Source organism: Dicentrarchus labrax, unplaced genomic scaffold (assembly GCF_905237075.1).
Source record: "Dicentrarchus labrax unplaced genomic scaffold, dlabrax2021, whole genome shotgun sequence".
In the NCBI taxonomy this organism is placed as follows: Eukaryota; Metazoa; Chordata; class Actinopteri; family Moronidae; genus Dicentrarchus; species Dicentrarchus labrax.
In genome coordinates this window covers 9383612-9408845 of record NW_026136705.1, presented here as the reverse complement: position 1 = coordinate 9408845, position 25234 = coordinate 9383612, and the positions used below count along the sequence as shown (strand labels likewise).

General features: G+C 40.6%; 2 protein-coding genes across 2 annotated transcripts; one reads left to right on the top strand and one right to left on the bottom strand.

Annotated features, from left to right (window-relative positions):
• Positions 1-523: 523 nt before the first annotated feature.
• zbtb21 (zinc finger and BTB domain containing 21) lies at positions 524-8826 on the bottom strand. The gene is made up of 2 exons (XM_051400371.1): positions 8709-8826; positions 524-5693 (listed from the first exon to the last, which is right to left on the bottom strand). The coding sequence occupies exon 2, from the start codon at positions 5689-5691 to the stop codon at positions 2629-2631; it is 3063 nt and encodes a 1020-aa protein (XP_051256331.1). The 5' UTR covers positions 5692-5693; positions 8709-8826; the 3' UTR covers positions 524-2628.
• Positions 8820-24835, top strand: umodl1 (uromodulin-like 1). Its single transcript, XM_051400366.1, has 17 exons — positions 8820-10611; positions 10817-11059; positions 11338-11496; positions 13229-13356; positions 13574-13757; positions 14516-14656; positions 16354-16626; positions 17708-17965; positions 18468-18580; positions 18761-18980; positions 19362-19499; positions 19797-20932; positions 21055-21215; positions 21649-21885; positions 22504-22660; positions 22795-22891; positions 23955-24835. Exons 1-17 carry the CDS (start codon positions 10536-10538, stop codon positions 24140-24142), a joined length of 3909 nt encoding a protein of 1302 aa, XP_051256326.1. The 5' UTR covers positions 8820-10535; the 3' UTR covers positions 24143-24835.
• Positions 24836-25234: the final 399 nt, after the last annotated feature.

Genomic DNA, 25234 nt, shown 5'->3' with positions numbered 1-25234 from the left:
AAATAATGCACATGGGCCCTCTTACAGGGGTGGAGACGGACATAAACACTCAAGGCTTAGCCCAAAAGTAGAGGGGCCCAGGGGTACACTCAACATTATGAGCGCTGAGAGGTGAAGTGAATAACACTGATTTTCTGGTTGTCATGGCACCTGTCAGTGGGTGGGATATATTAGGCAGCAAGTGAACATTTTGTCCTAAAGTCGATGTGTTAGAAGCAGGAAAAATGGGCAGCATGAGGATGTGAGCGACTTTGACAAGGGCCAAACTGTGATGGCTAGGCGACGGGTCAGAGCATCTCCACAACTGCAGCTCTTGTGGGGTGTTCCCCACATGATTTAAGAAATAGGATAAAAGGTTGATTCAGAACTCCAGTGTGTCAATTTCAAAAAAAGACATTAAGTGGCAGCAAGCTCACTGAAGGTTATGGAAAGCCTGCAAATGTAGTTAAATGATGTTTGATTAAGATTTAAATGAGCTGCAGAGCCAGGTAGAGTTGACACTGAATAAGTCAAATATCAAGCATTGTTGTATATATACTCCATTGTTACTCTTTATTACAGAAATGAAGCACAAAAACTGTAGAAAAACCTAAACACAAAACAGCTGCAAGTCTCCAAAAGCAACAATTAATGCAACCAATGCTGATACAAATATTCATTATTGCAGTGAGAGCACAGGAATACTAAAAAGATAAAACCTTTGTTTACTAACAAAATTGGTACAAAATCGAGGATACAAACACTTCCATATACACAATTCTAATCATTTCTGTGAAACTTTCAGAAAGCTTTTATCACAAGAAATTAAGAGCACTATTATGAATACAGAATTTCTCCAAAGAATTTAACATCACAATGCAGCTCGCGTTGCTCATTTAGTGGAAAACAAATTCCCATAGTTTGTGTGGAGCACTCTTTGAATGCAACATCTCCCAAATAGTAGCGATCATAATAATTTATGACAAAGTTCTAATCCATCAAGCCAAAGCAGAAGTATATACTTGTACAAGAATACAATTGTAAAACAACTGGAATACAATCAAAACACAGTCTTTTAATAATAAATCTTTAGGAAGCAGGAACACTCACCGTTCATAGAATAAAAGATTTGCTTTCTCATGCCTCCCTTTTCTCGACTTTACCACCTTGAAAAGCCTGAGTCATAAGTCATTTGAAACTCTCTTGTGCTTTTATGTAAAATAATATTGACAAAATATTTTTCAAGTTGCATAAGGCCATCAAAGCATCGTAAAGCTTGGTTAATTACCAAATGTGTTTAAATGCAAAAATCTATCAGTATGAGTATTTACATAACACTGGTGTTGCACTGGGGTGGTGGACTTAAGTGATTCAGACACTGTGACCATGTCTAATATACACAAATTCATTTTATATGTTTCATATTCATTATTTGAATAGAACCATAAATTGCATTACTAAGCTGCAGTGTGCTTTGCTTGCTATAAATATTTCAGATTGATTTCTAGCAGCTGATGTAATGAGCCAAATACTTGAATGATGTCATCTAGTATTTAAGATACTATCAAACTGACCCAGCCCATTATTTTCAGTGCCCCCATTTTTACAACTAAGCTGGTCTGAGCATCTTTTACAAAGTGTGTTTACAGCAACATTTAGAAATGTTTTAGTCATCTACCTGTGGAAAAAACCCACACATATTTCAAATCTTATGACTGATGATTGCACTGTCTCGTTCATTTGTATACACATAACAATTATTCACTGGGCTAGTAATTAAATTATAAATTACTGAATGAAGACTGTAAGCAATTAATCAAGGCCTGCATACTGAAATGCTATGCCTATAACAACATGTATCTGAGGTGTGATTGATGTACAGTATGTGATATAACCTAATTATACTGAGGGTCTTAATTAAATCAGCCCATTCCACAAACAAAGGCAACAAGAAACTCAAATATGAGAACAAATGCAAAAGAATGCTAAGAAACAAAACAGAAACTATTGGGCCTATTTATCATTTCTACTTCCTCAGCCTAAAACATCAGTTAGTCAAAGGATCCGAGCAAACATTGTGTACTATGTCCCCTATAACAGAATCCAACTGTTAAACAAAGTGCATATTGAATACATTGTTGAGGCCACAAATATTATCTTAAGGGATGTCACTCACATCAAGAGATAGATCTGATACAAAAGCAAAAGCACTACTCTTCTTCACCTGCAGCCTCCAGAAATTTAAAGCACTTTTTCCACACTCTGGGAAAACAATGTACATAGGTTGTACCTCATTGCACCTGCAAATCAAAAGGGGTACATCTCAAGTAATGGGGTGCAACTCTGTACCTTGTTTTCTCAAAACACCTAGATAGATAAATACAAGCAGACAACTAAAAGTAGTTTAAAATTTCATTTTGAAAAGGAAAATAAACCATTTAGAATCATCTCGTCTCACAGAGGAATCTAGCACTTGATTGCACATTCACGTTTACTCCTCTAATGAACATGGCCACTTTAATATATGACATTGGAGGCAAGCAAATAAGCTATACATTCAAAGTCTTCCTTTTGTAGGCTGAGGTGTGTTTATTCTAATATTAAGTATTGTCTCTCATGAGAAAAGCACTACTGCAACTTGTCTGATGCTTACATGTGGCTATGACTCTGCTCATGGCTCCAGAGACTAAAGGCTGTCTTGAAGGTCCTGTGACAGAGTTTACACATGTACTGCCTCTTAAACGTCAGGGCAGAGAGAGACGGTGCATGGTAAAAGAGTGTGTCTGATTCCTGAGGGCCACCTGGGTTCTCCATGCTGTTGGACCTTGACAGAGGGCTGTGGCTGCTGGATTGCCGCTCTAGTTCAGGCCTCTTCGTCTTGCTTACCGATGAGCTACAGGGCTCCGGGCTGCTGGACTCCTCCGCCATTGCTGCAGCGACTGGCGCCGTCTGGGTGGATTTGAGCACGGAGGCTTGTAGGGAGGGACGTTCAGAGTTTTGAGGGGTCGTGGGAGGGGAGGGAGACAGAGGTGAGGGGTGTCTGTCGATCTCTTTGGCTCCAGGTTCGTTAGCAGTTGACATGTGGGACTGGAAGTGGCTCCAAAGGCGGAAGTTGGTCCTGAAGGCTTTGTTGCAGATGTGACAGATGAACGGTTTGATGTGGCATAGCAGCTCCTGGTGGCGCTCCAGGTCTTTGCGAGAGCTGAAAAGGTTTCCGCATTTCTCACATGGCCACACGCCGGGTTCCTCAGGCCCAGTTTTGGCAGTCTCTGTGTTTTCCCTCTCACTCACAGCCTCTTCTAACGGCTCCTCCTTCACTACCAGCTTGCCATGGTGGCCCATGCTCAGGTCCTCAGGCACATAGGATGAGGAGTCTTCTGAATCATACATGGGTGGACCTGAGGAGTCACTGTAACTTATGTTTTCCCTTGAGCTCCCAGTCGCTAGAGGCTCATCACTGTAATGCTCCTCTCTGAGCATTTCAGACTCCTCTTCGTTGTTCTCTTGTTGCTTTAGGTGGTCTTTAACAGTCATCATGTTTTGGTTGTGGACCTCCACCTGGTGGCGCCAGATGCTGAAGGAGGACTTGAATGTCCGCATGCATTCCAGGCACGTCAGTTTCTTGTACTTACAATGTGCCTCGTGATCTTTCTTGACTGTTGGACTTGAGAAGCGGAGGCCGCAGTAGGGGCATACAGTCGCATGTCGACAGCCCCTCTCATGGTCGCCTTGTTCAAAGAGTGAAGACAGCTTCATGTTACAGAGTTTACAGGAGTAAACACCAGCATCAGTGTCCTTCTGTTGAATGATCTCATCCTGTTCCTGGTAGAGGATGCTCTCGTTCGCTGTCTCCTGCTCAGATTTTTCAGCAGGATGTGTCCTTAAATGCTGTCTGTACTGAGACTGAAACACAAATACTTTCCCACAGTAAGGACATATGAAGCTCGGCCTTGATCTCTTTTTGGTGAGTGTAGGAGATTGCAAGCCCTGTTTATTCCTCTTTAACTTCCAAAGCAAGGCTTTCTTTATTTCCCTCTCTCGCACAATATCTATCAACTTCTTTTGAAATTTCTCATCCAGTACAGAGGAGCTGGATGATGAGGCTGGGTTTTGTACTACACCATGCTGAGTTTGGCAGTGAGTCCACACTTTGAAGTTGGTATGGAAGCGCTTGTGGCAGATGTCACAAGCATACGGCTTTTCGGGATTGTGATACATATTTACATGGCGATGTAGTCCAGCACTGGATCTGAAAACCTTTAAACAGTTCCAGCATTTGAAAATCTTGTTCTGGGGCGGCTCCTCACTGTTCTCATTTGAGTCGCTGCTGGCACTCTGAGGTACTGTTTTTGACATGTTCTCATCAAGTGAGAGGGTATGTTCTTTAAATATTTTGCTCTTCTTGAATGGGTACCTTCTGTTGTCTGGCCTGTCCTTTCTTTTCCCAAAAGAATTGAAGTCTGGCCTGGAACCTTGATCATAATTTGTTTGCAAATCTTTAAGATTGACTGGCAATGAATCTCCAACTGTTATTCGAATAATGTCCATGGGGTCAGCGAGTGGACTGCTGGGCTCAGCTTTCACGCTGACTTCTCTTTCTACCTGAGTTTCTTCATCATACCTGCTGGGGTACTTTGACCTGAGAACCAGGGGAGATGTTCTTTTTGAATTGCCATTATGAGCAGATGTTTCTGGCCCGGAGGCTTTTGATACTATTTTAACAACTGACTGCTCACGATTTTGTAGTTCCTTGAGCTCCAGTGTGGGTGAGAAGACTGGAACGGGGCTGTCCATGGATAGGGATCTTCGAAGTAGGCTTTTTATGAGCGGCCCGCTCCTGTCGATGGTCTGGCTTGGCTCCCTGGCCTGACCCTGAAAGGGCACTTTGGTGTGATAGTGGGGCTCCTGCTCCTCATTGTCCTCTTTAGTGTCCTGATCAATGCCTGACTGCAGCCTGATGTGCTGCACTTCAGCATCACTGAAAGACACTGATGATGTTAGCTGGGGCCTAACAGATGTGATGTGTGACGAATTCCCTTTTAATATGGAGGTGTATGGGTAGGTGGACTTCCTTTCAGCAACTTCACTCTGCTCAGATGATTTCCTGCTGTTGGATTCAGAGTTTCTGACTGATTCATATGAGTTGCGTTCTGATGGAGGCTGAGCTGACTCTCGAGTAGAGCGGGGAGATGAGGATCTCTCTGATGTTTTTCTCGGATAATTTGAGCGTGGAGGATGGGTTGTGTCATTCCGGACCCGACACACAATGACGCTCCTTGTCTGGATGTCGTTCTCGTCCCCTTCTGAGAACGAAAGCCTTTTTCTAGACACACAGTAGGATGCATGTGGCCTTGTCGACACAATGTTGGTGAGGAAAGGGATGCCAAGGCTGTAGCCCAGCTCTTGAATTGCTGCCAGGCTCCCTTTGTCAACAAAAAGTGAGGAGGAGTAAATGTAATTCAGAACTATCTCGAAGGCGTCAGGCTCACAAAAGTCCAGGTTTACAACTCTCAGTGACTCTGCGTCCGTCCGTGTGAATAGGGACTGGAAATACTCACTGCTGGCAGCCAGAACACTCTTGTGAGCCTGGTACCTCTGGTCCGCCACAACCAGGACAACATCACACATCTGCCCCCTCAGGCGCTGCTCATTCAGAACCCCTAACACTGAGAGGGCATGGGGGGGATTGCTGTAATGCACTAGGCTCTCCATGGCTGAAAGACAAGAGGATTACATTTTAATGCAGGAATGTAAATACAAAAGGTTATCACTAAGAGTGCGCAAAATTAGTCATAGAGACGTGCATGAACAGGCACACATACAATAACAGCCAACCACAGCTCAGGTTCCTGCCCTATTGTACTCTTATTAATGTATGCCTGTGTCTATTGGCCTTGTTATTTATTATGCCACGATACCATCAGTGTCATAAATAATGGACTCTGAACAGAATATAATTATGTTATCCCAGTATATGATGTAGCCTTTTATTATAGTTAATCCAGCCAAACAAGACCTATATCAGTTATGCTAACCTGAAAATATGAGGGATTGGTTTAATGATTGGTAAAATATAACATCAAACAAAGATCAGTGTCTAAAACAAAATCAATACACATTTTTAGCCTCTAAACAGTTAATACCATTCCACCACAAGTCTTGTCGTTTTCACTCTGAACATCTTTAATTCTACTGCAGTTTTGCATGTTTTGACAATTTATGAGAATTCTTGTAATAAACTAAACTATAACTTTTTTCCATTTAAGCAATAAATTGACTTTTTAATTATTCCAGTTCTTACAATAAATAATATAATAATATAAGATATCAACTGCCACCTGGAGGCCGCTAGAAGCCTTTAAATTAACTGGCATTGGATGGATCTTTTCAGTTTTATATTCCTTCAGTCTAGACATTGCTTGGCAGTGTTAGATTAAGAATCTTTCTTAATACATTTGTGAAATATGCGGAAACAACAGCTTTAAGGTGCAGCAATAATCTTTATGATAATGTACAGTTACAGTATCATTACTGTCACTTTTAGCTGCAAAATTAAGTCGATTTAACAATTAGTTGTTCCAAAAGAAGAAAATTAAATATATTGATAATTGATTCATTGTTTATGTAATTTTTCAAGCAAAAATACAAAACATTACCAAGTTCCACCTTATCAATTGCAAAGATTCTTTGACTGTTAGACAGATGAAAAAAGGCATATGGAGACATAAGCTTGGGATTTTTTCTTATAATAATATTTTCTGATACTTTTAGACCAAGCAGATTAACCGATAATGAAAATAACCGCTGATTGCAAGTTAACCTTTGTAAGTTAAACCTTTTTATTTACCACAACATAGTACACACTAATACAGAAGGACATAGACAGATTATGGACATTACATCATGTTGGTAGTCAGAATGTATGAAAATACAGCTCTGTCAAGTCACCTTCAGCGACACAGACTAATGCAGGAAGTTTCAAAAGTTTGCTTTTAAAATAAAGGCTTTCCCCTATAGAATGTGTACTGGGCAGTGGTGGCTCGCCTCAGCAGAATTAAAGATACTCCACTTACATTGTAAAAATGTTTCATACACTTTATACTATGAAATAAAACATTAGCTTTCAAAGAAAAGAGCAGAGGTGGTGGTGTCTGCAGGCTGCATTCAGCCCTAACAACCTCCACCAATAAGATATTACAGCCAGCATGCAGGCTGAGACGCAAAACAAAAAGGTTTGCTAAAGCATCACTCACACACCAAGCTCATTGCTGTGAGCACGTAGTAATAACGACAGGTAACTCATATGAAAATATCACATTACATTGTAATCCACTCCTTTCTTCCCCTACCTGCGCTATAGTAACTACTAGACATCAAGGGGACAAGGTTTACAGAGATTTTAGTAAGAAGATTAACCTGAAACAATAAAAGCAATGGGGGACTAAAATAGGATTTTCAAACATGAAGGGGGGGGGGTCCTCCCCACACCCAGTGGAAATGATGGCCTTAGAGGTACATGTAGCAAGACCTGATGAAGTCTAATAACCCAGCCCTGCAAAGAAAGGTTTATAATGTTCAGTTTTTGTGCCATTGATTTAGTGAGGTGTGGATCTACTGTATAGTCATTATGAGGACTGTATTTTGTGTTGCTGTTAGAACCTCCATGAAGGAAGGGCTGCTGTAAGACACTACCTTAGTTTAAACTAGGTAGCCAATGAACTGAAAACTGAGTGTATTTACATTATCTAGTAATAAGACATATATTTCATTTGTTTACGTTATTCTCATATATGTACATGCCAATCACTATGTGACACATAGCATTGTGTAAAAGGCCTATTAGTTGCATTGGAGTTACCTTTAATAAATAGAGAACAGCTGCATTTTCAGCTATCTGAAGGGGTCTATTTATAAGTCTTCCACAATCTTAGTTTTCTCTAAAATAATTCACATTGCTCCTCGAAGCGTTTATTTTGAAAATTGTGACCGGAAAGCACGTTACTTATGTTGACGTTATTGACACTTGCTATAATAGGTACATGGGCAGAAGCTTCATTCATTCATCAAAAACTAAGAAGCGCTCGGTTGCGTCTTCATCAAAACTTGTAGTCCACGTAAAGAGAACCGCAGGGAACATCCAGCCGTGTGTGTGTTTGCCATGAGGAAGTCGAGCGAGGCTTTCAGCATTAGATCATCCGTGAGACGTGGCTCAGTCTCTCGTGACAGATAACTTCTCCAACCGAGGCGCCGCTTTCACTTTAGTGTTTAGTCACGCGTTTCTCTTCTTTTTTTGTGGGTAAATGGCGAAAGACCCGAGGCTTCAACCGTTCCGATTTAACGTTTCAACGGTTCTATCAAAGCAAAAGGGGAAAAGTTGAGCGCGTTTCAATGGACTCCGCCACGGTAATCCCGGAATGAAAACACACAGTCGGTGCACACCGAGAAGCTGTTGGAGTGTGGGGGAGTGAACTGTACCCGCTACCCCCGGTGGAAGTGCTGGCTGTTTTTTTTATTTGTATTGAAGCGGTCCAACCCGGCCTGGCACGGCGCGGTTGCTGTCTGCAAAACAGGTTGTAGCTAGTCGGGTTTTACAGCAGCCCAATCCCCCTTTCGAGTTACGTCAGGAAGGAAAAGGAAAAAGCTTCTCCTCAACAGCACTCTAGCAACTATGTTTCCGCCTCCCTGCTCATTGTGTCTGCCGTCAAGTTTGGTAGTCTGTCTACACTTACCCTGCCCGTCGTCAGTACGCTCTTTCCTCCACACAGCCGGGACTTTATTCACTGTTGTGTAGATTTCTGCGCGCTAGTCGTGATTCCATCCATCTTGAATTTGACGTCATCCCACACCAGGGATGAGGTCATCGCAAAGAACGCTCGTCACGTGCACTACGCTCCGATAGGCTGGTAAAGGACCAGGAGGCGGGACCAACGGAAGACTTGACACTGAGGCTAATTTAAAGGGATAGGTCATATTTTTCCTTTCAGCTGTCAATGTTTCTGTCTTTTGCAGTGTTTTTTTTATTTTATTTTTTATTATGACCTAAGGTTGCTAACTGAAATTACACTCCATATTGTAATTGTAGTTTAATTGTATTGTAAGTATAGTATAGTTTAAAGTAGGTTTGTAGCTCTATTTAGTCAGGTGTTGCAAGGGTGGAGACTTTAGTTCTTTATCTCTTTGTTAATTTTAATGTAACTGAAGCAAAGAAACATCATTTGTCACTTTGAGTATACATTTCAAATTGCCACTTTTTGATTTGAGCAAATAAAAAAGTGTTTTTAAAGGCTATTTTATGCATCCAACCACAGAAGAGATTGTCTATGGTAGGTTTAAAGTGTGAGCTGCATTTAGAATATGCATGTAACTGCATGCCCCCCCTAACCCCAGTGAAACTAATTAGGCCCATGAGTGAAAGGAAATCACTATAGCGTAGCTGTAGGCTTGTGTCATTGCTGGCATCCAGTTGGGACTTGTTGCTATGTTTATTTCTCCTACAGAAAGCCTTGTCAGCTACATTACCTGGCAACTGTCTCGTGACTCAGGTGTGGCACTGGTTGTGAAATAACTATATTTTCATCAAGTGCATTAAATATGGTATGACGGCATGTTGCATTGAGCTGATGATTTTTATTTTGTGGCGTACCTGTATTTGACCATAGTTGCATCAGCCTGCAGCCCTGCACCTCCTCACATCCATATGCTCCAGTGCGTCAGCATGTAACCACTCATTATCACTTAATGGAAAGTTTAATCAGGAACATTTTCACACCTCATTACTATAAAAGGAGCACAATTACTCTGCATGCAATTATTTAAAAGAATACAGAGGACCTTTCATCCAACATGAATGTGTGTATGTATGTCATAATGTCAATGTCTTTTTTTATTTTTAAAACATATCTTTGAAAGCCAAAGTATCTCACTGTTTCTTCATATAATGAGAATGAAGGCACGTTGGGAAAAGGCAGGGAACTTCTTACTCCTCCTTACTTGACACTAATGGCTGACACAGGTAGCATAGCAGGCACTGCCATGGTTACCTGTGTTGAAACCAAGTCATTAGGGATTTTGACTCCTATCCCACATCTCTCTCATCATAAACATGTTTACTGACCCTGACACTGCCACAGAATGGGTAAAATGACAACAACTATCACACAAAAATGAAAGTGAGGCCTCAGCTTCCTTCTTGAAAATCATGTGAATCAGAGGCTTTTCTCCTTTCTCTACCACACTGACTCACAAGCTTGTCACGTTGCCTTACGTCATAGCAGTGCAAGGAATCAAATTGTCTGAATACTGTAATATTCTTGTAATGTCAGTACACTGACAAATTTAACTCAGTATTTTTACATAAATCTAATATTTACAGCACCTGCCATGATTTCGTGATCCATCAGGGACTGATGGTGCAAACGAGGGGAGGAGAAAGACAGAGCCACAGAGGATTTGGTCTTTGAGCACACCCTGAACAGTCAGTTAGCAACATCTCAACGAGAAACATGGATGTACAATGTGGTCGTTAAATGTGTGGTTAAGATTTTGATCTGTGAAAAATGACTTGGATGCTCGCCATCTGGGTGGCCGCGGCCCTGCTGGCTCTCTGTAAAGGAGAAAACACTGTACACGAAGGTAGGCCTCTACGCAGATGATGGATTAACATGAAACTGAAGCATTGTCACAACAGAATATGGCATTTATGATGCAGATTTACACTTCTTGCTTTGCATGCTTTCATTTGTTTTTAACAGATGTATTTTACTATTTAATGTCATTATGCAGCTAGAGACTACCAAGAGAACTTAACCAACAGTAAAATGTACACATTTTGTTCCAGGAAACAGCCTGTCTACATCTGGCTACCATCTATGTATCCGCAATGAGACAAGGATTGTGTCTATCCTGGTGGTGCACAAGGTCCCCTATACCACGACGAAGCCTTGTGGCGGCTGGCTGCTCTGGAAGACATGTACAGTCACACTTTACAGGATGATCTATCAGACAGAGTACAGGACAGTGATGGAGCAGGTGACCAGGTGCTGCGATGGCTACGTTCAAGTCGGTCATTACTGTGCCCTGCGTGAGTGTACTGCACATCATTTATCCATCAGTGGGTTAGGAGAGGACAGAAGAGCACAAATAGTTCTGTTTGTTGTTAGATTTCAAGTGTCTTTGTGCAAGTGTTCATAGAATTTGATGATATACCATCACACGCTGTAGACAGATAAGTCATCCGCATGACCTTTCGGTGTGTGGTGCTGTGTGCAAGACACCAGATGGAAGCACAGAAACCGCACTGCTACAAATATCTCGCTGCTAATATATGGCCTGTAACATGTTATTTCCTTTTGAACGAAGCTGTAAACAGGAGTGGGGAGTTCACTGCCAAGCCAGGATCCTGTCCAACTGCAGATGGATTGCATCCCGGATCTGAGGACTGTGAGTGGGACATGGACTGCCCAGGCTGGCAAAAATGCTGCCAGAAATTGGATCACTCTGTCTGCAGTCAACCTGCAAGTTAGTATATATCCTGATTGTTTTTAATTAAGTATGCAACTATGGTTTCTTGGGTAAAGTCATATGTTCTTGTTTCACGCAAAACCTGTAAAAGAGACTTTCCCACTGGTTTCTAGTTTCAGTGCTGTGAGTGAAGGGAATGTTGTTTGTCATGTTCAGAGTAATGAAACATCACATTAAAGTGAGCCTATGTAACCTACGCTGTGCAACTGTGGCTACAGGTGACAGTAACAGGATAATGGCTCATGCTAAAATGTAATGTAAGAATAGCAGAAGTAGAGAAGAGTCATACAGATTAGTGACCTGACTCAGTAATGTCAGTTGCACAACAATATCTATCTTAAGTTTTCTAACATTACCACCATTATAAGCTCCTGGTCATACCAGACCTAGTATGGTTGTAACAGCAAAAATTAGTAAATTGAATTAAGACACGTTTTATTGCTAACATGAGGTATGTGTTATTTTTTTGTTCAAAAGTTATATGGTGTGACTTTATAACAGCAAGTGTCTTCAGAAGTCCCAGTTATTTGGTATAATCCACAATGTGTACCATTTTCATTGGAAACAATTTTCTACTGAAGAAATAGTCCCAGTGAAAACTGTTGAGAGTAAGAGAGTTTGTAGTTTCTTACCTTGAAAGTAACTTCACTGTACACTGATTTTTCTAAATGTCACTGGTCAAAACCAGGGGAAATCAATCCAGACGTTACTGCATGCTAGGGACTGTATCATTATTAGGTGGGTAGAGAGGAGCAACAGAAGGAAAAGGTTATGTGTATTTTCTTTGTGCCGAAGAGAAGGAAGTCTTATATTTTGGGAAGAACTGGGGATGGTCTTTTAAATTTTTCTCACCCCAGATTCAGGGTTTTATTTATACATATGTATATGTACTTCAACCTTCCTTTAACTGCACAGAATTGTGCCCGGTTCATTTAGTCCCTCTCACAATGATAATAACTGTTAGTGGAATGTTTGGGGCACACTATTCTATGATTGCCATAATTTAAAAGGTAAAATTGGGATGTGGATAAAATATAAAAAGCAAGCAATAGTGTTAAATTGGTACATCTTGTTGTATCATAAACAGTTAAGAAGCTGTGGTGGCAATTTGTTTAATAAAGCATACAAAGTATGATCTTGTCTTTCTGTAAGGTTTTATTCAAGTCATCCATGAAAGGACTCAACCGTCACACACTCTCATATGTGAAAGTCCAAAAGGGTGAAGATTGGAAGAAGCAGTATGGTTTTATCCCTGTTGGAGCGTCACTCTAACACAGTTACACATTCCTGAGTTCTGGGACAGTAAACAGACAGATAGTGTGGTGTGATGATCATGACCTTGGCTTCTTAGTAAAGTCTCAACATCCTGCTGTTTACCTGGACTTGGAAAGGTTATATGCATATAATAGCCTCTTTAATAGTTGCGTATGGTTTTACAATGACAAAGGGTTGTATAGGTTCTTAAAAACTGCCATTACAAAGCATATACATTTTATAATTTTTTATGCATCTTAACTACATTTTATAAGAATATACATTTATTAATAACTTTTTATATTAAACAAGATGTACCTATTTAACTCTGTTGCTTGCTATTTTAAAACCGTAACCAAGTTCAGGTTCAGCTGCAATCCCTACCCCAATCATTTTCGTACAGCCCCTTAGACCCCACTGGGTGCAGGTTTTCTTTGTGATTTGGGTGAACTGACCCTTTCAACTTAACTTTCAGGCTCATCATATTATTTTGAGAATGGAGGATACCGTTTCAATGCAACGGTGACAGTGAAGGCAGACTACGAACCACTGATGTCCAAGGACAGAGGACTTCTGAATCACACAAGATTGCTACAAGCAATGGTAATACTACTGCTAACACTAATACTGCTCTTACTACAGCTATTAAGACCTCTGCTGCTTATATAATATGACTGTGCTGCCAAGACCACTTGCCAGCTACCAATACTTGCTCTGATAATTCTGTTCATTGGAAAATTTTGATGATTAAAACATAGAAGATAGATACGCCAAGGCAGGTTTGACACCCATTATTTGTTTGTGTCTCTATCTCTAATAGGTGACTGGAGCTCTGGAGTCTGAAGTTTCAGTTTATTACCTCAGCTCATGGCCTGTGCATCCCTACAGAACTGCCACGTCACTTCTGATCGACTGCAACTCTACTCTTTCTCTGCACAATGTCACATCAAAGCTGCATCTTCTCCTCAAACACATACAGGAGGTGTCATCTGTAACCGTGGAAGGTGAGGAGACGTGGTTGTTCTGTACAGCAGCGCTCATCTCTCAGTACATGGGGCTTTTTTTTTGTGTTCTTTAGAGAAATGACATTCTTGTAGAGTTTTGAGAGTGATTCATGTTGCAGAGAACACAGTGTTCAGGAAAAAATGACTCAACCGCACCACAGTTTCCTTCTCCCACCACTTCTATTTGAGTGACAGTCATCTGTGGGATGTTTCCTGCAATAGCGGAAAATAACACCAGAGCGAGTGCATACACACACGTGCTCAAACACAGCAACCCCCCCACCCCCACCCCCCGTACATGGACATGAATCAGTCATACTTGTTTTGCATTTAAGACAGTAACAAGCTCGCCACACACTCAAACACACATTAAAATGTTCTTTTACAGATAATTGATTTCCTTCTCTACACTTAATGCCAGCGTGATAATGTACCACCACCTATGCATTATTTAAATTAAAGATACCGGTAGAAAGAAGACAACTGAAGACGTATTTAAAACAACAGAACAGCATTCTTACCTGAAACATTTACTCTTCTAAAACAAATGCGGAACCACAATTTCATAAACTAAATGTCTTTCCCTATAAATGATGTTGTGTGTGTATTTTATTTAATTTTTTTATTGTTCACTCATTTTGTTTTAAATAAAATTGTTATTATTACTCCTGTTGCATGCATAATCCTAATTCAGCAGCATGCATGTGCAATGTAATGTGTCCAGTGCAACCCCTTCATATGCCTGTGTTTAATTACAGATGTAGATGAGTGTGCACAGTCTGCTCTCCGTCAGTGTTCTCTTCAGGCACACTGTAACAACACGGTGGGGTCCTACCACTGTGCCTGCCAACAAGGATATACTGATGTTGAGCCCAGCAACCCTGGAGCCTATTGTACAGGTTAGACTGTGTGTGTGTGTGTGTGTGTGTGTGTGTGTGTGCATGTGGAAATATATACATTTACTGTTTTACCATGTGGTGAAGGAACAATCAACAGTCAAAGGTTCTTCAAAAACAAACCATAACAACAATACAAACAAAAACAGACAGACAAACAATAAGTATAAACAAAAATATAGATATTTTTTTCTTAATTTATATTATCTAGCAAATAATAAATTCTAGATTAAACTGGTAATCATGTTTTCCATTGTAATGTTAGTATACAAAAAGCCAAATAACTCTTATTATTATTATTATTATTATTGTTATCATTATTATTATGTGTTATTTATTTATGTATTATTATGTATTATTTATTTCCGTATTATTATGTATTATTTATTTATGTATTATTTATTATTTGACTATTCTTTGATGTTTTGTTGATTGTTTAGGTTGTTGGGCCTGATTTTGGGTTGGTGTAAAGGCATTTCTTTTCTGTGTGTTGTATTGTCTTGTTTGTCCTGAGTAATGGCATGTGTTTGTGAATAAAAAAAATCTAACTACAATTTCCAGTGTCAACAATGAACCTATAAAATCAATAAATAATGGTATATTTCCATCCTTACTACAAAGAGCACTGTCTTTTACTGCATTGTCTTTGATTAATGGTTAGTTTAGTGTCTTTATTAAATTTATCTGTAAATAAAATCATCTAAATGATCTTTTAGGGGGGGTTTTCAGCCCTCAGTAGTGTCTGCATAACAAACTGACTACCAACATCAAAATGGCAGCTTGCATGTTGCCTAAGAGGCAAGAAAAGACTGAAAGTCAAAAAAGGGAAGACAATGTGATGTGTAAAAATGTGTATATCTTTCCATATGTTGCAAGATGTTTATTCAGTGTACAACAGGCAAAGATATTTGCACAATTCAATAATTCTTCATAAGTGAGGGATACATGTCTCTTTGGTATTTTTTGTACTTATCAAACAAACATGTCAAAGGGTGAATAGTAAGCTGAGTGGCACAGGGGGGGATTCCAGCTGCTAACAGAGAAGACCAGAGCCGAAGATAGAGAGAGAAAGAGTGAGTTGTAATATCACGTTTCCTGATAAATGCTGATTCTTATCAGGGTCACATCAAAGGGAAACACCCTCAGATTCTCATTATCTTGCTGAAAGGTGAAAATCAGGAACCACTTTAAAACACAGCAGGGAAATATTCATCACCTGCTCTAACAGTCGTGTAAAAATCACAAGAAATGTTTCATCAAAGACAGAAACATTTTAGTAGGGCAAGTCTGATAGTGTAAGCCGTGTCTTTGGCACAAACAAAAGGAACAAACCACCGCCTTAAAATGAAAGTGCACAGTGGGAGGCCGCAACATGTGCCAAAGTAGTTCCTCAAGCCAATCGAAGCTGCTTGAACCAGGAAACTGTGGTTACATGTGACAACGTTCTGTCATCACTGCAAATCTAACCTGGAGGCTGTGTGACATTTATTTATTTATCTTTTTTTTAAACACAGTGATGCTAAAAACTGACTCCTTCTATATAACGTCAGCCAGTGTAGACAAGCAGCTTAGTTTCTGCTTCATAGTCACTTGGTTAACAATATAATGCAGCTGGCCAGACCTACCCAAGTCTTACAACAAATTAACATCTTGCATCAGAGGCTTTGATTTTAACATCAACTTGTATTCTTTCTTCCCAGCTGACATCAGTGTGCCGACCACCACAGAGCCTGGGCTTACCTACATTCCACCCATAAACACGACCTACACCCCAGCTTCAAACACCCCACAGCACCCTCAAAGCAACGTCACCACGGGTCTCCTTAACTCCACTGAGACAAGCATGACTACCGCTCTGACAAATACAGGCTCTGTCCCTTATAATTCATCACATGCTCCGCAGTGGACGAGTTCTGCACCTTACACCAGCATGGACTCAACTGTAGAGTCACCTCTGCCAACAACCACATGCTGTAAGAAATATTTTATTTTTATCTCAAGGCTGCTTAAAATCTTAATTTACAAGCCAAGGAAGTGGGTGCTTTTGAGTGAAAATATTACATTTTATCAAAAGTGTTTCATTTCAAAGGTGCTGATGAGCTCTCTAGACATTTAGTTAAATGTGGTTAAAGTCATTACTTTACATCTTTTGATTAAATTCATCCTCCAGCTGATGCAGTTGTCTGGAATTTTAGGGAATACAGTTATTTGCTCTCTTGCAGAGAGTTAAACGAGATTGATGATTTATACCACTCTCATAACTGTAAGGTAAATATTAAAGGACCAGTTTGTAGGATTTAGTGACATTTTGCGGTGAAGTTGCAGACTGCAACCAACTGAACACTGCTGGCGTCTATATTTGACGACCTGGGAATGAGAATGGGCTGTGAAGTGTATAGGAGAAACTATGGTGGCTGCAAAAGGCCCTAGCTGCAGCCAATGTTTGGTTTGTCCCTTCTGGGTTACTGTAGAAACATGGTGGACTCCATGGAAGGCGACCCATGGTGTCTGTAGATAAAAGCCTCTCATTCTAAGGTAATAAAAACACAATCTATATTCAGGTGATTATCCACTAATGAAAACATACTTATGAATATTATATTATATTTCTGCCAGTACATACACTGGACCTTTAAGTATATTAGCCGGTTAGCTTAGCACAAAGATTGGAAACTAGATTGGCTTTCTGTCCAAAGGTAACAACATTTTCCTACCAACATCTCTGAAACACACAGTATATGAGACTGTCCCGAGTGGGGCTAGGATTAAGCAAACAAGATATCAAATGTTAATTACTGAGCTTTAGAGGTGCTGGGAGGTGCATTCAGGTACTTTTGGACAGAGTCAGGCTCGCTGTTTCCCGTTTCCAGTCATTGTGCTAAATTAAACTAACTGGCTGCTAGCTATAGCCTTATATTTACGTAAGGACATGGGAGTGATCAAATAAGGGGAATATCCCACTAAATGTGAAACTCTTCCTTTAACCACTATGAATGAATGATAACCTTGTTCACTGTACCTTTCCCTCCTCCACTACCCACCACCACCTTCCAGCTCTGCCCAGCATCACCAGCTTGAGGCTGGCTAACGTCACTGGATCCTCCTTCCGTGTCTACTGGTTCAGCCAGTTGAAGACCAACCAGACTTACCGGGTTGTTGTAACAAGGAGGTCAGAGGTCATTCATAATAGGGAAACCAGTCAGTCAATGATGGAGGTGAGGGGTCTGCAGCCTGGGGTGCTCTACAATGTTTCTGTCACACCTTGTGTCTGTGGAAGCCAAGGAATCGCCCTCCATACATCAGTACGGACTGGTAAGAAGTGTGCACCAAAAGGAAGTTGCTTGTTCCAGAGCCTTTGATTTTTGGATCTTTTCTCATCATGTTGACATAAAGACAAACACTACACACTAGTGAGTGCATAACTTACAGTGAATTGTTACTTTTACCCATAATGAGTTGTAACATGATATACAATTTCAGTTTTAATGATTATGTTATATTGTTGCTATCACTACCATTTAAATATCAGTTTGGAAAACAAAATGGCAAAATTTGATTACTCCCACTATCAGATCAGCAAAAGAAAAAACATGGGAAATGTATTTTCCTGAACTACAGGAGCAGGAAGTGACTTACCCAGATTTTTGAAAATAAGATGCAACTACTGAATACTAACAAGTAGTAAGTAAAGCGATAAAATTGCCCTTAATGTATGATGAAGAACGGATGGGGTGAAGACATGGGCTGGTAAGAGGGCTACCATTTAATTATAGGAAATGTGTTTATTGTACCAAGTGTGTGTCTTTCTTTGTAGATGCTCAGAGTCTTGACACCACAGCACGACTTACCAACATCCAGTTCACTGCCGATCTGTACAACACCAGCAGCCAGGCCTACAAAAACCTCACTGAGAGTATTACACAGGAGGTACAGTACGTGTGTCACAAGGATTATTCAGTAACAGAATATAATCTTTGAATAGTATTCCACACACTGTAAGCATGTCCATTTCCCTGAATGACAACGCTGAAATAACAAGTTTTATTGTTTTATTCACTCATCCATCATTATTCTGGCTGTGGGGCTGTTTCCTTTTGTCACCAACAGATCTACAAGTCTCTGTCTCCAGAGATGAAGGCCTTGGTTGATTCCGGCCAGGTGAGAATTGAAATTAGAAACTTCTCCCCAGGGAGTGTGGTGGTAAACTTTACCGTCATCTTCACACCCAATCAAAACCAAGACATCAGCAATGTGTCTACAGCTCTGCTGAACTCCCTGATGAACAGCACCAAATACACTGTGGATGGAAACAACACAAGCATAATTGGTAAGTCTCTTTCTAATCTCTGTTCTAACAATATGTTTAATGAAACCAGGGCTGGTAGGTGTAAAACTCTTAGGTCGGACATGCTTGAAAGAATTGTCTTAAAATGTAACTTTCAGCAAAAGGCAAATTAGATTTTACACAACAAGATTAGTTTAGATTAGTGAACAGTGTTTTTTGAGAATAGAACTGGCATCGTCAGCTTGGGTTCAGATTATCATATTATTCAAATTATTACCAGAAAGATGTACAGTCAGCATTTATCAGGCAAGGAATTGCATTGTGGGAATTGTATAGGCCTAAAAGACAAGCTATCTCAACCTCTTCTGCCTCTATTTTGACTTTTTTTTTTACTTATTGAGACAAATGTTTTGCTTTTTGTAGATTCTAATGAATGTGCTTCAGGGGAAAATGACTGTTCCCAGTGGGCTACATGTACAAACACCTGGGCCTCCTACACATGTGTTTGCCTGGACGGATTTATAGACAACAACCCAGAAAGGGCTGGACGAGCCTGTCAAGGTATGGTATCACGGGTATCATCAGGGAGTGGTAATGGCAGACATTAAATAGATAGATTGGCACAAACAGTTATTGTTATTTTTTTAAAATCTATTTAGTGCATTAGATTAAATGCACTAAATAATATAAATAACAAAATATGACACCACCACTGACCCACAATATTTTCTACAGTTAGCGCTACCCCTTTTTCTCAAACACCCCCAACCAATGATCCAGCATTAATTACTGTAACAGCTACTCCAGGGATTATTATTATATCAACAACTACATTCACATCTACCTATCTGGTTTCAGCTCTCCCAGTGGTGACCACCACTCCAACAACTGCTACTGCCCCGTCAACCTCCACTGCTGCCCCGACAACCACAACTGCTGCCCCAACAACCACAACTGCTGCCCCGACAACCACTACTACTGCCCCGACAACCACCACATCTGCCCCGACAACCACCACTGCTGCCCCGACAACCACCACCACTGTCCCGACAACTACAACTACTGCCCCGACAACCACCACTGCTGCCCTGACAACCACAACTGCTGCCCCGACAACCACAATTGCTGCCCCAACAACCACCACATCTGCCCCGACAACCACCACTGCTGCCCTGACAACCACAACTGCTGCCCCGACAACCACCACATCTGCCCCGACAACCACTACTACTGCCCAAACAACCACAACTACTGGCCAAATAACAACCGTTACTGCCCCTGCAATCACTACTACTGACCCAACAACCACCACTACTACCCCAACAACCACTACAGCCCCAACAACCACCACTACTACCCCAACAACCACTATAGCCCCAATAACCACCACTACTACCCCAGCAACCACTACTGCCCCAACAACCACCACTACTACCCCAACAACCACTATAGCCCCAATAACCACCACTACTACCCCAGCAACCACTACTGCCCCAACAACCACCACTACTGCCCCAACAACCACCACTACTGCCCCAACAACCACTACAGCCCCAACAACCACTACAGCCCCAACAACCACCACTACTGCCCCAACAACCACTACTGCCCCAACAACCACCACTACTGCCCCAACAACCACCACTACTACCCCAACCACCACAACAGCCCCAACAACCACCACTACTGCAATGACATCCATGACTTCTAACCCCACAACTATCGCTAGCAGTCTCACTACCACCATTACAGCTCTGACCACCAAGGCTACTGCCCCAAAAACTGCCACCAATGGCTTTATGCCAGGGGCCATCTCAGTCCAGTGCAGGGTTGCTGCCATCACTGTAACAGTTGCCAGGGATTTTCTTCTGAGCACCAATATCAGGGAGAGCGCCCTGTATATGGGCCAGATGGGATGTGGCGTCAACGGAGGCAATGCCACCCATGCCCAGCTGACCGTGGCCTGGAATGAGTGTGCCACTACGATTGTGCATGTGAGTTTTTTTTTTTCATCTGACAAAGTCTTGCATTTGAGAAACTTTGGCATTTTCTTATGCTTTTATTGAACCTTAACTATGAAAATAACACAAACTGCTCGCGTCACCTGGTGTTTTAGAATGACACTTACTACATGGTATCTGTAACCCTGTTCAACACCATGGATGCATACAACTCACCCAGCGGAACAGTGGAGGTACCCAGAGTACGTCTGGAGGTTCCCATCATGTGTACCTACCTGAAGAGCATGCTTATCTCCGCTGACTTCAGCTCCATGGGGTACGACGTAGATGTAGAACTTTGTCAAAACATGGAATAAACAAGGGATGTTTAAAAGAGCAGCTACACTGCAGATCTACAGTCTATTATGTAACGGATATGTGCCTAATTGCTTTCTTGCCAAGAGTTAGACGAAAAGATTGATTCCGCCCATTTAATCTGTATGGTTGATGTGTAATTGGAGCCGCAGGATGGTTAGTTTAGTTTAGCATACAGATTGGGAAGGAGGTAAACAGCTAGCCTGGCTCTGTCCAAAGATAACATAATCTGTCTATCAGCACCTCTAAAGGTCACTGAGTAACCAGTAACTAATTGTCATTTTTACACTTTTTGTACAGATTAAACAATCGAGATATAACATGTTATTTTTATTCTTTTGCAGTGTGTTCTTGTTGTGTTTATAGCTTAATATTTTCCTGTCGCCCGTCTCCAGGTTTGACATGATTCAAGATATCATCATGGGCTCTGGGTCGTTCCAGGTGACAGTGCAGCTGATGAATGGTACAATGCCTCTACCCCACAACTACAGCTTGTCCCCTGAGGAGGCTGTGGTGTTGGAAGTCAGCCTCAACACCTCCTCAGAGCAGATTAAAGTAGTTATCAACAAATGCTGGGCCACTCCCACCCAAAACCCTGTAGACATCTCCAGCTACGTCTTCCTGGACAACAGGTCTGCTTCTACCGACTGTTTCTATTACTATTAGTATTTCAGCTAGCTACTATAACTGATACATTGTCTCTCACTTTAATTATAGCTATTCCTCATTATTGTATACATGACTGTTACCATCAATCTTCACTTGATGAACATAATTATGGGGTTCTGATTTCTAACATTCAAATATTGATATTTCATTTCAAGAATGTAAAATTTTTTCTTGTGATAAGGAGATGATTATCTTGAAAAGACAATAGGTATTTTTGTGAAGAATCAAGGAATCAAAGAAATATATTCATCATTTTACACAAGGCTGTATGACGAAATGAAAGTTCCTTTATGCTACACACATAGAAAACGATAATGTAATTCACAGAATAACATAAAAGATAAATAAAAGACAGTTATTCATATACATATATGTATACACCAAGGAAACAATCTGGGGGAATGTAAACAGCAGCAACAAAGTAGTGATGATAATATAGATAAGGAAATACAATCACATTAAACCGTAATATCAAGATAATGATTATCTAATGATTATTAGATATCAGATGCAGGCAAAGACCAAAAGAAGAAATTGCTGTTTCAGTTTCTCATCAGATCCTTTTTGTTCTGCCCTCGCAGCTGTTCCCAGAACCCATACACCAAAGTGTTGATGAACGGGAACTTCAGCGCGTCTCGTGTGTCCGTACAGATATTCTCCTTCGTCAAACTGAATGTGATCTATCTGCACTGCCAGGTCCAGATCTGTGCACAGATTGGATCAGATAGCTGTGTGCCTGTGAGTGCATCCTATTCGAAACAATAGAATACCACCTTGAGGCTCCTATAGAGTGGATGAATATAATTCCCCCACTCTGACTGAAGCATCTAGTTGTTCGAGTGTTAAAGAACTTTGCGTGTGTTTTCTTGCAGGACTGTCTACAAAGAACAGCTCGGTCTTCAAACACAATAGGAACAGCTTTCGGTTCTTCTGGACCTCTGCTGAGGTTCGATGTTGGTGAGCCTTATGGTGAGTACTTTCAAGCAGAATAACAATATGGGTGGTTCAGCTGCGCCTAAATTTGACTCAAAAATGGTATTTAATTCCAGCTGAAGTGTCTTTGTTCCACTCTGCTACTGACGAGCTGGCCAGTTTTAAAAGTAGAACAGCTATAGAGGTCTTTAGTATCCATTATAAACTTGAGAGTCTCTTCATTTTAAAATGTGAACAGGCCATCTAGATGTTGAATTATGGCTGTCTCTTTTATCAGTGTGGTGGAGAGGCAAGTTTAAGTAGCTTGATGGAAAAAGCCCTGAACAAATATATATCTTTACTTGAAGTGAATTATTTATTCAGCTTTTTGTAAGTGTGCTGAATGCAAGGTTATAAGAGCTAGTACTTATAAAAGTCACAGTATTAGTCAGTTTAAATCATCTCTTTACCATTTGGTTTTCATTATTCAATGTCCTTTTCAGATAAATCCTTTTCCTTTTTTTCCCTTCCTTTTTTCCTCACTGTGTGTGTAAATGTTTTTTATTGTGAAGCATTAATGTCAAAGATAACAAAATGAGAAGTTGCCATGCTTATTTTCCATATAAACCTAAACGACCAATGTGTAGGATTTTGTCGCATCTAGCGGTGGAGTTGAAGATTGCAAATAACTGAATACCACTCGCATCTGTTTTTGACGACCTGGTAATGAGAACGGGCTATGAAGTGTATAGGAGAAACTACGGCGGCTGCAAAAGGTCCTATCTACAGCCAGCGTTTGGTTTGTCTGTTCTGGGCTACTGTAGAAACATGGTGGTTCAACATGGTGGGCACCATGGAAGCGTGACCCGTGGCATGAGTAGATAAAAATGGCTCATTCTAAAGTAACAAAAACCCAATGATTCCTATATTCAAGTCTTTATATACTGATGAACCTATGGATATTATATTCCATTTATGCCAATAGATCCTCCAAATGTTACACACTAGACCTTTAATGTCAGGACATTGGACAAACAGACTTGAAACTTAAAAAATGTATTAAAAAAAAGGAAAAACAATAACTGATTTTAATGATTTACCCTGGAACATATTCTTGCAGAGTCCTTTGAGGATGGAATGAACACTCTTCATATAGTTGGATTCTCCTGTCTCGGAGTTGGCCTATCGCTCTTCTTCATCGTCGGTTTCATCTGCCTGTTCTACTACCAAAGGAACCGCATTGGACACTACAACTTCAGCGTCAAACCTAAGCAGGAGAACTTCACCTACCTTGTCTTTAACACCTAGGGTTGCAGCAGCACACACAAACAAAGTCACAGAATTGGAAAAGATCAACATTCTTGCAGCAGTAGATACATTTGATACTCTATTACAGCACAGCTGCCACTGAGTGGCACTGTTGCACCATTCACATATAAATTCTTACCAAACCAAACTGCAAACCGTTGCACATTAAACAATGAATGTATACGATTATATTTATATTTCACCTGCCCCCTTGATGTATATTTAAGATGTTAAAATTATAGAGTAGTTGTACACTGGAATGTCAAATAAAGTGACTATGAATATTTAATGAATATTTAACATTAAAGCCTGAATATGTATGACTTGTTAAACATTTGAAACTGTCTTAAAAATGTTAAGCTACATTTTGTCAGTTAATACACAAACTAAATTCTGAATATTTACATGGTTTATGTAAAAATATTGCAATGTAATGAGTTTGCACTAAACTTGCTTGTATTGCTTTGTGGAAGTAATCATGTTCATGTAGTCAAATGTGCTTAAAATACAGAATCTGCAATACTGGTCAGGCACAGTTATCACTTTATTTTCTTTTAGCTGCTATTTTTCTACAATTGCACTCTTTGTATTTGTACTGTTTGTTACACATCTGAAATATTTATTCTGCTGTCCCTTGAACAAACTGTTAGTGCTGTAAGTGGGGTGACAATAAACACGTCCTGTTTGAATGCAGACACTTGGGGGCGCTGCTGACACAGTTCTTCAATCTATAAAAACAAGGCAAGATGGCTTCCTGCATGCATAGAGATGACATGTTTACAGTTTAGAGGACAACAAAAGAAAATGTTTCATCTTTTTTTGGATTGGATGGACCATGTTCGTCCTTTAATCAGATCAGGGGTTAAGAAAAAGATCTCGAGTAAGCCTTTCTCAGTCGAGCAGAGCTGAAGAGGAGGATCTTTCCCCCTCATTTCCCATAATCCCACATTGTTGACTACAGGGTCATAAATGCAGCTCCTGGATCGACGGCGATGGGCTGAATACTAAACAGGAGAGGCTTTCTCTTTGAGAGGAGGTCCCTGGAGACCTGTGGTAAAGGAGGGCTTACTACCATCTGGAGGGCTGCACATG